General features: G+C 37.5%; 1 protein-coding gene across 2 annotated transcripts in view; it reads right to left on the minus strand.

Moving 5' to 3' along the window:
• Positions 1-16,280, minus strand: part of LOC309809112 (CD302 antigen) — a 128,166-nt gene that overhangs the window by 86,051 nt on the left and 25,835 nt on the right. For both annotated transcript variants that reach the window (XM_082629885.1, XM_082629883.1), the window contains exons 9-13: positions 14,416-14,526; positions 13,776-13,864; positions 13,483-13,652; positions 10,364-10,563; positions 9,653-9,795 (exon numbers count right to left, since the gene is read on the minus strand). In XM_082629885.1, coding sequence (XP_082486011.1) covers positions 9,653-9,795; positions 10,364-10,563; positions 13,483-13,652; positions 13,776-13,864; positions 14,416-14,526 — 713 coding nt within the window. The remainder of the gene's footprint in view (positions 1-9,652; positions 9,796-10,363; positions 10,564-13,482; positions 13,653-13,775; positions 13,865-14,415; positions 14,527-16,280) is intronic.

The raw sequence follows: 16,280 nt of genomic DNA on the forward strand, positions 1-16,280 counted from the left end.
AGTTAATCCCTACTCTCAAGCTCAGTAGAATATATGGAACATATGGAACTACAGTTACAAGACTGCTGGGAAATAGAGTAACTCTGCATTTAAAAATATTTGCCAGTGAATCCAAGGCAGGAACAAACTTAATTTTAAATTAATTTCTCACTTTTTAATGAAATAATTGCTTTTCTTCGTCTCTTTCCTCTGTTCAACATTCCCTCATATTTTAACATCAATAAGCATGTTTTTCACCTTACCAACCTCAAGCTTTTCAACTTACTGCAATGGAATATGAGGGCAGTCCCCTTTCAGTTTTTATTGTTTTACTGTTTTCTTTCAGAAAGAAAGATTACCAATTTGCAGAGTTAAGATAAATCCAGTGGAGACAATTAAGTCTAGTTTGAATTTAGCAGCTAAAAAAGGATTTTGCAGTTTGTGTCTTCAACTAATCAGAGCTTTCCTACAGACTTCCAAATGTATCACACTTCCCAATTGCTGGATTTCTAAACCACCAGGTCTAGATAATTGCCATATACATTATAATTAAAGTCAGACAGCTAAAATAAAGAGGAGGTCAAGTTTGCTTCCTCAAACTTCATTTCCTTCTAATTTTTGTAGATTATGTATTTGGGCCTGGAGAATTTGTGCGGAATTTTGTGTTTCCCTGAAGTAAGCATTAGATATTTTATCTTCTTTGCACAATCAACAGTACGACTGGAAGATGATCAAAGATCATTTGCCATCTGCATTTACTCTATAGGCAGCTCCCACAGAAAGCTTCTTTAGGGGTCTGTCCCCACCATTTCCACTCAGTCTGCTCTTAGCTCCCCATCTTCCCTTAGAAACCTCTGCTTTCAAGCCCATTTCTGCCTCCTCTGCTGCATCTCAGAGAACAGTTTCCTAGAGAGAAGTTTGTCCCGTTGTCCAAAGCTTCTCATCTTCACTACTTTCTGAGACTGAACTTCATTGCAACCCAGACCTTTATAGTTTTCAGTTTCCATTTCAAGAGATTTATTAGTTGGTTATAAATTTAGTAAATAGTAGCTACTTGTGGGTTTTTTTTGTGTGTGTGGTAAGAGGTGGAAAATATTTCCTCATTTGTAACTTCTTCCTGGTTTGGCCTGATTTGTCTGTAGGTAAAGAGAAGAAGAAATTGGAAATCACATTAATTGTTGCACACCTCTAGTGTGGATTTTCAAAAATTTGAGGGAAGAAAAAAAATTTGTGGGAAGAAATGGATCATAACTGAGGAATTAAATCAAACTGAAAACTTCCCTCTGTATATAAATTTCTTCTGCTCCAAACTCTAAGTATATGGTTTTAAGGCTATGAGGTTAAGAAGACATTGCATGAAAGGTTACTTTGTGTATTTGCGTTAAAATTTCTACTCTCAATCAAATTTCCTGCTGCATCTGGTTCCTAAGGAAAACAGCACCTCAACCATAACCCCCAATAAACACTATTTGATGAGGGCGCTTAGTGTGCAAAGCCTTAGATTTATATCCAGATCCACTCATGCCACATCACTGGAGGTAGTGCACACAGCAGCAATCACACTGCAAACAAGGCGTTCTTCCCTAATCCTAAAACTACTTTTGATCTACAATGGCTTTCCCTGGTGGGCTGCTGTTAAGAGTTGCAAAGGTTTTAGAGCCTCAATGATCTGGTGCACCATGAACCCTTTTCATTGAAATACAGAGACATGGAACTTAGATTGTGAGAAGTAGAGCAGTAATCTGACCTTATTCCTTGGCAGGCAAAACACAATTTGGGCAATGGACGTCTTGCTGAGAAAGGTCAATCCCTGCAATAAAAAGCTAGGGTAGGGGCCTCCCTGGTGGCGCAGTGGTTGAGAGTCCGCCTGCCGATGCAGGGGATACGGGTTCGTGCCCCGGTCTGGGAGGATCCCATATGCCGCGGAGCGGCTGGGCCCGTGAGCCATGGCCGCTGGGCCTGCGCGTCCGGAGCCTGTGCTCCGCAACGGGAGAGGCCACAGCAGTGAGAGGCCCGCGTACAGCAAAAAAAAAAAAAAAAAAAAGCTAGGGTGTTCAAGGAATAAGCTTTAGATTCATTTTCTGATATAAATGGGCTGGCTTCCTTTCTTCCCTTCAAGTCATGTTTATAATATTGAATAAGTTTTAGAATATGTTGTCTAAATATAGCATGGGCAAATGATCTATTAATGGAGCACGTATTAAGCAGACGTTAGAGTCTGCTTAATACATGGTACTATATTAGCTGCTAGGATGAGTACAAATAAAATATAGTCCCTATGAGTGAAGGGATTACAGTGATGTGTTTTTCCTTTGTGCTCTTCTGTTTTCTAAATTCAATATACATTTCCTCTGTGATCAGAAAAACCTAAACATTGTATATTCTGTAGAAAATTAACTATATGATAGGAATAGAAGAAAATGGAAAAGATTTACACAAAATGTTAACTATGTTTATAGCTAGGAGCTAGGATTTGAGGTGATTTTAATTTTCTTCATTATCATTTTTTACATTCCCCAATTTTACATAATGAACCTGTATTAATTTTTAATTGAGGGGGAGAACTCATCAAGTGTGATTAGAAATTAAAAAATCAAGAAAGAGTCCTTAATTACCTCTCAGACTTTTGTTTTCTAGTGTAATTTGTTCTGCATATAGAAGCTCTTAATGATCATTTATATCTTAGATATTCCATTTTTCATCAACTGATTCCCACAAATACAGTTGCCGCTTGGTATCCACAGGGGATTGGTTCCAGGACCTCCCTCATACCAAAATCCAAAGATGCTCAAGTCCCTTATATAAAATGATGCGTATTTGCACGTAACCTAAACATGTCCTCCTGTATACTTTATTTTTAGATTACTTATTATACCTAAAACAGTTTAAATACTACGTAAATAGTTGCCAACATGAGGCAAATTCAAGTTTTGTTTTTTGGAACTTTCCAGAATTTTTTTCAAATATTTTCGATCTGAAGTTGATTGAATCTGCGGATGTGAAACGTGTAGATATGGAGGGCTGACTGTATCCACAACCTCATTGCTTAGTACTTATCCATGGCTCCCCGAACCACTTAAAGGTTCCTAACCTCTTGCTGGGTTAGGAACTTGATTCAAAACCCAGTTTGTTTATCTCAGTATTTTCCTTAAAAATACTTTAGCTTAGACAGTATGATATTGTGTGTGTCAAGCTTGAGATCTAGGGGCTAGCAAGCTGCCCGGCTGAAATTCTCTCTTCAGGGAGGGTCAGCAGGGTATTAGAAAAGTTACGTTCCAGAGGCAGCCACTACAAGGGAGTCTGCAGTCCAAAAGTCGTACTTGATACTTTGGTTGTTAGCAGAGTAAATGTCAGAAATAGGTTAATATCAGCAAACTTAGAAGCTTGTTAATCAGCATGATCTTAGAAATGGGCACTCACTGGTAAAACTGAAGATACGAGGAATAGCTAAAAATACTTAGGAACACTCTCACTCTTCATGAAAGGGTGTTAGAATCTGGTGAGGCTGGTATCCTGTACCACTGGAAATGGATCTGCGGTCTGATCCCTCTTTTTTAAAAAAATTTATTTATTTTAGGTTGCGTTGGGTCTTTGTTGCTGCGCGTGGGCTTTCTCTAGTTGCAGCGAGCGGGGGTTACTCTTCGTGGCAGCACACGAGCTTCTCGCTGCAGGGGCTTCTCTTGCTGTGGAGCATGGGCTCTAGAGTGCAGCTCAGTAGTTGTGGCTCGCGGGCTCTAGAGAACAGGCTCAGTAGTTATAGCGCACGGGCTTAGTTGCTCCGCGGCATGTGGGATCTTCCTGCACCAGGGCTCAAGTCTATGTCCCATGCAATGGCAGGCAGATTCTTAACCACTGCGCAACCAGGGAAGCCCTGGGGCCTGATCTTTTAATGGTCCCATGTCCAGTCATTGGGTCAGGTGACTGGGACTGCCTGATGCCAACTATAGTGGGAACAGAAGAATCCTGCTTCTGGAACATTGTCACATTTACCTCAAATGAGCCTTCCATGCAAGATGGTTACTGGAACCTAAAAGGACAGACTACCGGGATGTTGTAAGCTTACTAGACAGGTTATATAACATGTTTTTTGCCTGCTTCAATGACTGTTTAATAAATGTATGTCTGGAAAGATTCGGTATGAATATTGCATTCATTATACTCTACTCTCAAGGTTGTGGGCAGTAGCTAAGAAACACCTCAAAAGAAACTTAAGAGTTTGTATATTTAAATTAGCTTAGTGTGCAATGAAATTTTGTATATTAATTTCTAACGCTAAAAAATGAAGTTTAAAGTACTAGAAATTATACAACAGATGCTTAATAAATGATTGTTTATGGAACATATGTATTGTATTTTTCATCAGATTCCAAGCACACTGTAGTGAGACTTTACTTGCTTTAATGAAGAAAATACAATCATTAGCATATTAATGCAAATCTGGAAAATGTGGAAAAATGTTCAAACATTAAACACGCATTCAAAATCTATCTTCCAGAGGTAACAACGATGATCTTTTCTGACATATTTTTACAGTCTACTTTTTGATGTAAATAGTATATCTTCTACCCTTTTATAATTTGCCTTTCTTCCCACTTAATACATTACAAATACTTGCATGTTGTAATGTTTTTTAAAATCTTAATGAACAGGGGATAAGTTCCAAACAAAGATCATCAAAAGTGATGATACTAGGCATCTTTACCTTTTTTCTGACTTTCATGGAAATGCATTTAATGTTTAATCATTGTGTCATATGGCTATTGGTTGAACTACACTTCTATTTTTAATTTAATAAGAAATTATGTGTTAATTATATCAATTAAATATGCTAAGTATATATTTATATATAAAACCAGGAATGAATAGTGAATTTTACCAGATGCATTTTCAGCACCTATTAAGATGATCACGTATTTGACTAGATATATAGAGTTCCTAATACTGGCCCAACCTTGTACTCTTGGAAGAAATCCTACACAATCAAGGCATGTTATTTTGAGGTACTATAACACAGTCGGTTAAGAAAGCGGGCTTTAATGGGTTCATATATTGGATCCTTTATTTACTAACTATATAACCTTGGGCAAGTTGTTTTACTTCTCTGTGTCTCCATATCCCCATTTAGATAAAATGGGCATAGTAACCTCCCTCATAGGCCGTTGTAAGGATTAGTTAGTAGAAAATACTTAGGACATTATCTGGCACGCAATAAGCAGTATATCTGTGTTTTTTATTGTACCCCTTGTTAGTATTTACTTTTTCAAGTCTAGATATGAGGTTGGTCTATAATTCTTTGTGCTATCTTTGACAGGTTATCATATCAGAATTAGACTATTTGTGAAATAAACTGAATGCTTACACCAGTTTCTATGTAATGGAATACAATCTCTTGGTTGTACTACTGAAATACGTTGTAATGATCTATTTTTTAAAATATGAAGGAAATCACATATAAAACCATATATGTAGTTCCTATCTTTTTCTTGGAAGAAATTCTTTGTTAACTTTTTCCATTTTTTCCATGGCTATTGGATTACTGGGTTTCCACTTATTAAATCAATTATATACTAATTCATATTTCCCTAGATATTGTTCACTTTAATAATTTCATTATAATAACATAGAATTATGCATAGGATTCTTACCAATTAAAAAAATTCTCCATTGAAAGGACTTTATAATCTCTTACTTAGGTTTCATTTTAAGTATCTGTTTTCTTTTTTGTTTTCATGATTTAGTCATCAGTAGATATTTTTCCTCTGTTTTGTAGTTTTATTTCTAGAGATAAAACTCTAGGATTTGTCAGTTCTACTGCTTTTCTAGTTTCTAATTCATTCATTTCACTTTTATCTTTATTAGGTTCTTTCTTTTGGTTTCCTTTTATTTATGTTGATAAATATTTTCACTTTTAGCTGAATGCTTATTTTCATTATTTTTGTTTAATAATTAAAGCCCTTAAAGCTATTAATGTACCTCCAGCTATAGCTTTGGTTATATCTCATGAATTTCAGAATGAGTGTTTTTATTATCATCTATACAGTTTTGATTTACTTGCCAAAAGAGTTCTTAAAAACACTGAATGTTTATTTTGTAAATAAGAGTCACAAATGTAGAAAATAAACTTATGGTTACCGGGGGGAAAGGGTGGGGGATGGAATAAATTGGGAACTGGGATTGATACATACACACTACTATATATAAAATGGATAACTAATAAGGATGTACTGTATAACACAGGGAACTCTACTCAATACTCTGTAATGACCTATTTGGGAAAAGAATCTAAAAAAGAGTGGATATATGTATACTTATAACTGATTCACTTCGTTGTACACCTGAAACTAACACAACACTGTAAATCAACTATACTCCAATGAAAATATTTTTAAAAACACTGAATTTTTAGGTGAAGGGGATTTGATTTCACTTCTAATGTAACTTGTATAATTTTACCACTTTGAAATGTTAGGGTTTTTTTTTTTTTTTTTAGCTTAATAGATCCATTATTTTAAGTGATCCAGGCAAAGAGCTTGAAGAGGAAGTATATACAGACTTTTTAATCTATAAATAAAGAGGATATTATTAAATCAACCTTAATTATACTATTCATATTTTCTATGTTATTTCTATTTTGCCTGTCTCATTCGTCGATAAATGAGATGAGTGTCTCTCATTACTATTTTTTATTGAAAAATTTTAGTAATATAATTAATATTTTTGCTTTATGCATTTTGATACCTTTTAAGTGTGTAAAGGTTCTTGACTATTATAACTTCACTGTAGATAGTACCTTTAATCAATAATAAGATCTCATTTTCCCATTTAATGTCTTTTTACTTCAATTGTATTTTATCTAATATTAATACTACAACTGTAGCTTTTTCATTTACATTTACACAATATAATTTTGCCCATTATTTTAATTTTCCCATTCTAATTTTTGCATTAAGTTTGTGATTATTAACTCAATGCTACTTGGGTGAATAAGGCCCATACAGCAAATTATAAAGAAATAAAATAACATAAGTGAAGTGGCCAAGGAGTAATAAATTGGAGACCATAACAAATTGGAGAGTGATGCCACATTTTGGTGGGCCATTGGCTAATCAGCACTAATTATTGCTGCAATATGAAAATGTTGCCAGTTGTTTTAATTTTAAAAGGAGTGTCAAAAATATGGATTTTATCAAAATGTTTTGATTCTGAAACACTTTGTGGTCCCTTCCTTCCAGGAAAAGAACATAATACTCCTTGGGCTGGAAAGGTACTAATTGGCAAGATTTGTTTTAGGTATCTTTCAATAGCATAGAGTTGGGTTTCATTACCAAACACATTTGCAAACTTGGACTTAAACATAACGGATAATGGATACATTTGGTCTTCTGTCATCTTCTTTATGCTGGACTTTATGCTTTGTTATTTTATTGCTTTATAATTTGCTGTATGGGCCTTTTTTTCCCCACTCATTACATATTCAGTAGATGAACATCTCTTTACAGTTAAAAAAAAATACAAACTGTGTTTCTAAATATGATTTCCAGGTAAAATGAAGAATTTATTATACTTTCACTTTTCACAACCCTTTTATCTCTTTACATCTCAGTTTTTATTTATAAACAGAGTTATAAACTCTGGTATTAACCAGAGTTAACACCTGGTTTTATTAAAATATTCTTGTTTCTCTTTCAGAATTTAGGATAATTACATTCTAAATTTAGGATAATTTAGGGTAATTTTATAACTACATATATTGCATTATTTAGACTGGGGCTATGTTTTTATGTTATGTATTCTTCCTTCTAATTCTTTAACAACAAAATACCTGTTCATGTGTTTTGATTTTTATTCATCTCTCAACTGGAATACGTCTGAAATTTTTTTCAAGTAGGGAGCATTATCAATTACTATCTTCACAAATGAAAAACCACACAACTGGGAACTAAGATCAACACATTGCCCACATTTTCCAGTTCAAAACTCTTTAGATGTCAGTTTTTAAAATACCTTCTTATATTTAATGTCCTAGAGAAGAAGGCTAGCTGGATTTTGTGTTTTGGTACCTGTTTTATTTTTGCTATTTTTCTTTGAAGTCTTTGTTTTTTTGAGTCAAAATGATCAGGAAAGTATTCACTAAGATGTGTCCAGGTGGTGATTTCTTTTCCATAAGTTTGCCTGGTATACCCTCAATCCTTGATTTACAAGTTCTGGTCTTCTTTTTGATTCAAAAAGTGAGGGGAGGGACTTCCCTTGTGGTCCAGTGGCTAAGAATCTGCCTTCCAATGCAGGGGACTCAGGTTTGATCCCTGGTCTGGGAAATAAGATCCCACAAGCCACAGGGCAACTAAGCCCTCGCGCTGCAACTACTGAGCCCCCACACTCTGGAGCCTGCACGCCACAACTACAGAGCCTGTGTGCCACAACTACTGAGCCCACGCTCTCTGGAGCCCGGGCACCACAACTACAGAGCCTGTGTGCCGCAACTACTGAGCCCATGCTCTCTGGAGCCTGCACACCACAACTAGAGAGCCTGTGCACCACAACTACTGAGCCCACGCTCTCTGGAGCCTGTGCACCACAACTAGAGAGAAGCCTGTGCACTGCAACGAAGAGCCCATGTGCTGCAATGAAAGATCCCGCATGCTGCAACTAATACCCGACACAGCCAAAAATAAATGAATAAATAAATTTAAAAGTTCATTCCCTTAAAAAAGAAAACCAAAAAAAAGTGAGGGGAAAAATAAATTGTGAAGTAGAAGCCCCTCATACCTATGATTGTCCCCAAAGCTTCAGAAAAAATTCCCTCTATGGCAGCAACACCTGGTCCACATTTCTCCACATTATCTTTAAGGACATCAAGAAAACCGTTCAGGAAAACCGTTCCTTCTCCATAACATCAAAATCACAGTGGCTTATTGACTCCATCTTTGTTACATCTCTGATCACTTCCTTACTGTCCCATCTTACTGCCCGTCTTCAATGTAGTTTTCTACCAGCTGGGCTGTAATAGCCTTCTAATTAATTGTTCTGCATCTACCTACCATGTCTGTCTGTCTGTCTGTTTTTCTCTCTCTCTCTCTCTCTCCACACACACACACACACACACACACACACACTTTGTTTTTGTTTGTTTGTTTTTTGCCTATTGACTTAATATTAAACTCCTTCCCTGGCAAGAAAGGGTGTTCTAATTTTATACCCAAATTCCATTTTCTAGCTAAGTTCTATGGCTCATTTCTCTTTCACCATATCTGTATATTCTAGTCTCAGTTCCTTTGCTTATGTTCTGCTTTCCCTGGCTTTTTCTCCCATCTTAACTTTCAAATATTACCTTACTTCCTAAAAACCATCCTTCTTCATAACATTTTCCCCAATTATACCTCCCAGAAACACTTCCTCCCTCCTCTAAATTCCCATGGCCTCTTCTTACTCATGTTCTAGATTTTTCCACCATACTTTTCTTATCCCCACTGCTGGACATTATTACACTACACAAAGGGTGGGGACTCTGTCTCCTTCATCTCTGAATCCCTCATAGCATCTTGCACATAAAAATGTTTGATGTTGAATGACTGTTAAAGTACTGAATAACCCTTTTAGATAATAAAACATGTCAATTCTGAATATCTAGAGGACATAAAATTTAACAGAGAAGATCTCATTCTAAAAGTATTACCTGAACTGGTCTGTTAGAAAGTGAAGAAATTTCTTTATTTCATCCATATGACTGAAGCTAGGAAGGTGTCCTCCAAGTGCTTGGCAGAATCTCTCAGCTTCTTCCCAGTTCCTCTTTCTTACAATTCTTTCTATATGAAATAGCTTAACAAAATATAATGTTAATTTGTTTCCTGGTATAATCATAAAGTATTCATAATTTCGAAGTCGATTACAGTCAAATGTGTGGGTCCCTGAAATGGACTCTTAGAAGTGTAATAAAGACATAGGTAAAGGCCCATATACTGTGACACAGACAGGTCCTGCTGAAAGTGTCAACTAGAGGCCAGACTGACACGGACCCTAAAGTAAAATTTTTGACTTGTAAGAAGTGACAGAACTCTTCCCTTGACAACAATAATTAAAGGGATATGAGAATCATAAGCAAAGTATTAGCATGGCATGCAGCTCACCCAATTTCCCAAAACAAAAGAACCCTAGGAAAGAGCCAGTTCTGGCTCTGGCCCTGCTCTTTTGGGTAGCACATGAGTTTATACGGGAATGAGTCATCTGACACCAGAGGTTCAATGATACCCTGACAAGGACTCTGTGCTCCCAAACACTTCAGTAGGTGATGTATATGTCTGGGAAGGAGCACAGTTTGGACAAAGACATGGACTAGGATAGTAGACAGATAGCTTCATTGAGGGATTGAATGAGAATATTACTTTACCTTATAACAAGAAAGACCTGAGGGGAAACTATGCCAGCCTTCAGGACAGGGGTCTTCAGGCTTGGGGGCTGCTTCTTTAGGCTCAGGGGGCTCACTTATTTTCTTGCAAATTGAAAGTGCTCTGAAGCTTCTGCAGTCTTTTACCTCCCACTTTCCAAGAGACTTTCCCGTAGCCATAGCCACACATCCTCCTGGAGAAGCTGAGGTTGAACGGAAAAGTTTAATTAAAAATAACATTAAAGGGACTTCCCTGGTGGTCCAGTGGTTAAGAATCCACCTTCCAATGCAGGGGATGCGGGTTCGATCCCTGGTCAGGGAACTAAGATCCCACATGCTGCGGGACAACTAAGACCGCGCACTGCAACTACTGAGCACGTGAGCCACAACTAAGGAGAAGCCTGCATGCCACAACTAGAGAGAACCCAGCGCACCACAACAATGATCCCGTATGCCGCAATGAAGATCCCAGGTGCTGCAACTAAGACCCGACGCAGCCAAAAAATAAAATAAAATTTTTTTAAGGTTTTTTTTTCTTTTTTTCCCTAAACCCCACATTTGTTTATTTATTTATTTTTGGCTGTGTTGGGTCTTCATCTCTGTGCATGGGTTTTCTCTAGTTGCGGCAAGTGGGGGCCACTCTTCATCGCCGTGCGCGGGCCTCTCACTATCGCGGCCTCTCTTGTTGCGGAGCACAGGCTCCAGACGCACAGGCTCAGTAGTTGTGGCTCACGGGCCCAGTTGCTCTGTGGCATGTGGGATCCTCCCAGACCAGGGCTCGAACCAGTGTCCCCTGCATTAGCAGGCAGATTCTCAACCACTGCGCCACCAGGGAAGCCCAAATAAATATTTTTAAAAAACATTATAAAATTAAAGCCCAAACATTTTCTAGTGCCTACACATTTATTTGATTCAAAGTGGGGAGAGAGAATAGGAAAGAAAATGGAGGAAATAAATGTGTTGTTCACAATAATAATGATGACAGTAATATAGAGAAGTGTTTACTACTTGCCAGGTACTATTCTAAGAGGATTAAGTGAATTGATCCTCACATAGAGTGGATTCTACTGTCACACTGAGGTACAGTGAGGATTAGTGATTTGTCCAAGGTCACATGTGAGAAAGTTTCTGATCCAGAATTGGAATCTAGGTGGTGTGTGTGTAGAGCTGTACCCTAAACCACTATGATGCTCAGAACAGTCTAAATCGTTCATATTCACCTAACAGCTTTCAACAGTTTTTAAGCAACTTAGTAAACCTCAAAACAACACTCTCAGATTCAGATCCAAAGGAAGAGCTGGTACAATAAAGGTAAAAGGAGGGGCCTCCCTGGTGGCGCAGTGGTTGAGAGTCCACCTGCCGATGCAGGGGATACGGGTTCGTGCCCCGGTCTGGGAGGATCCCATATGCCGCGGAGCGGCTGGGCCCGTGAGCCATGGCCGCTGGGCCTGCGCATCCGGAGCCTGTGCTCCGCAACGGGGGAGGCCACAACAGTGAGAGGCCCGCATACCGCAAAAAGAAAAAAAAAAAAAAAAAAAAAAAAAAAGGTAAAAGGAGGTGTGTGGTAATATACATTTGTTTACTATTTATTTTATGGCAGCCTGAATTTTATTTACTCACTACAACATTAAAAGATAGTTTGTATTGTCAGATCCATTTCCAGATGAAGAATTAGTGACTTGCCCACAATCATAGTTAGTGAGTGGTGGAGTCAGAACTTGAACCCAGATTTGTCTGGCAAAATGCCATGCTCCCTTTCCCATTACATCACACTGCTAAAAATGCGCAGAGGACAAGAAGAACACACATTGCAAAGTAATAAGGACAACTTCCATTCCATCACACAGAGAAGCCATACGGTTTCATGTCTCATTATACAAGGACAGCAAGAGGAACAAGGAACTGGGAAAAATAATGCTGTATTACCCTGGATGGGTGTGCTCTTTTCTCTTATTCTACCCCCTATCCATGGCTTGCCCAATGCAAACCAAACTGGCTGAATCTGGGAGTAATAATGGTAAAGAGGACTTAAAGGCAGTCTTTCTGGCGACAGACTGAGAGAATAGCTATTACAGCTACTTCCTAAGCACCCCTGCCCCCAACCACTGAGGCTTATCCATGAAGAATGTGACACTGACTCTAAAATCTCTGAGTGTCTATAAAAGAAATCATGTATTTTGTATTTTAGAACATTCTAATTTAAGATGAAATTTAACCAGGATTAGCATCTGCATTCTCCATCTTCTACAAGTAAAAAGATGACCTGGTTATTATCAATACCACTCATATTTATATTGATGATCATGTATTACAAATTCTGTGGGCATTCTCTATTTCAAATATTGTGTTTAACTACACATTCACATGTACCAATTTCTGTTATAAAAATGGTCTTCATGATTCCATTACACAAACATAAGAAAATATAAATAATTCAAAGGAAGAAAAGTCAAATGCTGTCTCATAAAAAGCCAAAGTCCTCTAAAAAGCATTGAATTAGAAATCAGATCTGGATTTTAGCAATTCAATAACCAGGTAACCTTCGTCAAGTAAGTCACCTTTCTAAGCCTCTGTTTTCTCAACTCTAAAATCAGAAGGGCCTTCCGAGGCCTTTACTGGCTCAAATGTTCTGATTCTATGGCTAATTGTGGTCAATGCTTTAGGCTAAAGAAGGATAAACTACCTTTCAGAATAAATAATACCTATAGTACATTGCCTCCTTAATTCTCACCCATTGAGAATAATAGAAATAAACACATTCAACTTTGGAGAAAGAAGTTAAGAAGCAGAGAGGTGAAAATGTAAAGTGCTCCACAATGAAGCTTCTAGGTTCTGTTTGAGACTACATGGAAAAGATAACAAACTCACACTGATGCTTGTAGCTCTGTGCCATTAGATGGTGGTATCTGAAAACTGAGTTTTCTAGCTTTTTTTGGGTAATTGCTGAGGATTTCATAGGGAAGACATAGTCGCTGCTTCTATTTATGATTCCATAAATAGACTCTAGTCCTGAAGATCATCACCTCCTTCATATTTCAAAGGTATGTGAAGAACAGATTTGGGAGGAATGCTGCCTCTTACAAGTCACTGTATTCTACTGCTTTCAAGGCTAAGGCACTCACCTGGCTCAAGAAAATTCCAGTTGGAAAAGGTTACAGCCCGCTTTATTCCACCAGCACTTCCCCAACTATACTCTCCACTTGCATCTGTATCTCTCAGGCCAGTCCAGAAGTATTTTTCTGGAGACTTAGTATACTTTTTAATCATATCATTCAGGTACTCTTGCTCAAATCTACAAAATGAGAGTCAAATTATTAGGTGTTTTTTTACAGTGACTGAAATACTATATAAATTGAAGACGCACTTTTTTTAGGAAGATTATTTAGCAAAGGAACCCAGAGTTAAAAGTTCACACCTGCTAGTTACAGTCAGATTGCAGTTGGTTCCAAAGGGGACCTCATCCTTGTAAATCTTGTAACAGGCTTCTCCATGTCTCTTCCAGCCCTAAATCAGAGGAAAAATATCACACTGTCTTCTGCTTGATAACAAGCAAGTTTCTGTTACATAAGTAACATCTTACAACTAAGGGAAATTAAGGACATGGACAGGGAATTTAAACACATGATGAGAGTGGGATACAATTTCATAGAAAACCTGCATAAGCCTGTGAGCCTGTGTCAGACAGAAGGAATGTCTTAACTTTCTTTACCCCTAATGCCTAGCTCATCATAAGAGTATAACAGTTGTTAGTTCAATTGTTTTTGAATAAGAATAATACGAGTAAGAGAAGTAAAAAATCAGCATTGAGGATATAATCATATACATTTTTATAGAAATTCATGAATAGATAATTATTTTTCCTATAACTCTTTTTTCTTCTGTAAGAGTGCCGATATCTATGATTCACCACCTTCTGGCTTGCTCTAATGTATAAATGAACGGAACCTAGTAATTTCTTCTATTTTCCAAGTCTAAAGTATTTAAGTCTCAACTACCATATCTGACCAAGAAGGTATAATATTGCTTAGAAAAATTTCCACAGGGGTTTTACATACCTCATCTGGAGGACACATCTTATCAGATCTTGTATCATTCAATTTTTCTCCCTTTTTCTTACATACATATTTAAGTTTCTCTTCACATGATTGGACCTTCCACTGACCTAGCTTTTAAAAAACAGAAAATAATTTTTCCCACAAGAGAAATTAATTGCCACATATTTAGAATTGAACTCTTATCTTAAATCAAGATAGTTTCTTCCCACAACTATCAGGGAGGGAGAGGGGGAGGAGGGGAAGGAGGAAAGGGAGGGGGAGAAAATGAATATAAATGAATGATTAAATCTGAGAACATACTCTTAGAAAATGCTACCCAACAAACCTGGAAGCCTGTTACTTCAGCATCACCTGAAGGTCACAGTGGGGATGAATTTCATTTTCTTATAAGTGTGACAATAAAACCACCAAAGGACACTATACAGAAGTTGAAGAGAGAAGAACCCAGCCCACAGAGTTGCCAGAGTTCTAGTCTTCTTCCATATGACACAGCCAAAGTTTGTCCACAGGTTAAAAAACTTTGGGGCAACAATAGCCAGGACATGGAAGCAACCTAAGTGTCCATTGACAGATGAATGGATAAAGAAGATGTGGGACATATATACAATGGAATATCACTCAGCCATTAAAAGAAACGAAATTGAGTTATTTGTAGTGAGGTGGATGGACCTAGAGACTGTCATACAGAGTGAAGTAAGTCAGAAAGAGAAAAACAAATACCCTATGCTAACACATATATATGGAATCTAAAAAAAAAAAAAAGGTTCTGAAGAACCTAGAGGCAGGACAGGAATAAAGACGCAGATGTAGAGAATGGACTTGAGGACACAGGGAGAGGTAGGGGTAAGCTGGGACGAAGTGAGAGAGTGGCATGGACATATATACACTACCAAATGTAAAACAGATAGCTAGTGGGAAGCAACCGCATAGCACAGGGAGATCAGCTTGGTGCTTTGTGACCACCTAGAGGGGTGAGATAGGGAGGGTGGGAGGGAGACGCAAGAGGGAGGAGATATGGGGATATATGTATGTGTATAGCTGATTCACTTTGTTATACAGCAGAAACTAACACACCATTGTAAAGCAATTATACTCCAATAAGGATGTTAAAAAAACAAACAAACAAACAAAACTTTGGGGCAGGTCACCTAATCTCCCTGAGTTTCCTCATATGTAAGATGATGATGGTGATTAGAATAGCTACTCCCTAAGAATTTTAGAATCAAAAGTTTCTGCCAACTCTACTTCAGTCTAGACGTCAAAGTTCTATCTTTCAAATATGCTACTTAACATTGATTTTGCTTAAGTCACTCTGCTTTCTTTGAATTAAATTTTAGTAAGTCAATCGTGATACGGGTCAGTTTTGAACATTGGAAGCTGTCTAGATAAGCCATCAGTTCACTCTGGCCTATGGGACCTCATTTCTATCTTTGATACTCTTTTAAAGATATCCTGTGTATCCTTTTAAATAGAGCATTAAATGTGACACCCTTCTAAATTCAGCTTTACAGCTTTCTAAAAACATCTTTACTATTGAAACACTTCTAAATAGCCCTACCATTCATTGCTTCCACTTAAGTCTCTCTAGAAGTTTGAGTGACACAACTGGCCTCCCAAACAATTAGGAGTCCACAGGAAAGTGCTACAAACAAAAATATAGAGATACATATGTCCCTTCGGCTCAATAGTTTATTTTGGACTCTTCTGAAAGTTCAAGGCATGCTTTATTGAGCATGCTTACTGAAGCATGCTCAATAAACATTTATGCATTCTATAGGAGTAAGATATTCTCTGAACAAAGTCAGACCTAATTTTTTAACGAAACTAGTTTTTCAGTTCTCAAAGTTGGCTTACTTTGATCTGAA

The sequence above is a fragment of the Mesoplodon mirus genome, assembly GCF_964341445.2.
Source record: "Mesoplodon mirus genome assembly, chromosome: 8".
Taxonomy (NCBI): Eukaryota; Metazoa; Chordata; class Mammalia; order Artiodactyla; family Ziphiidae; genus Mesoplodon; species Mesoplodon mirus.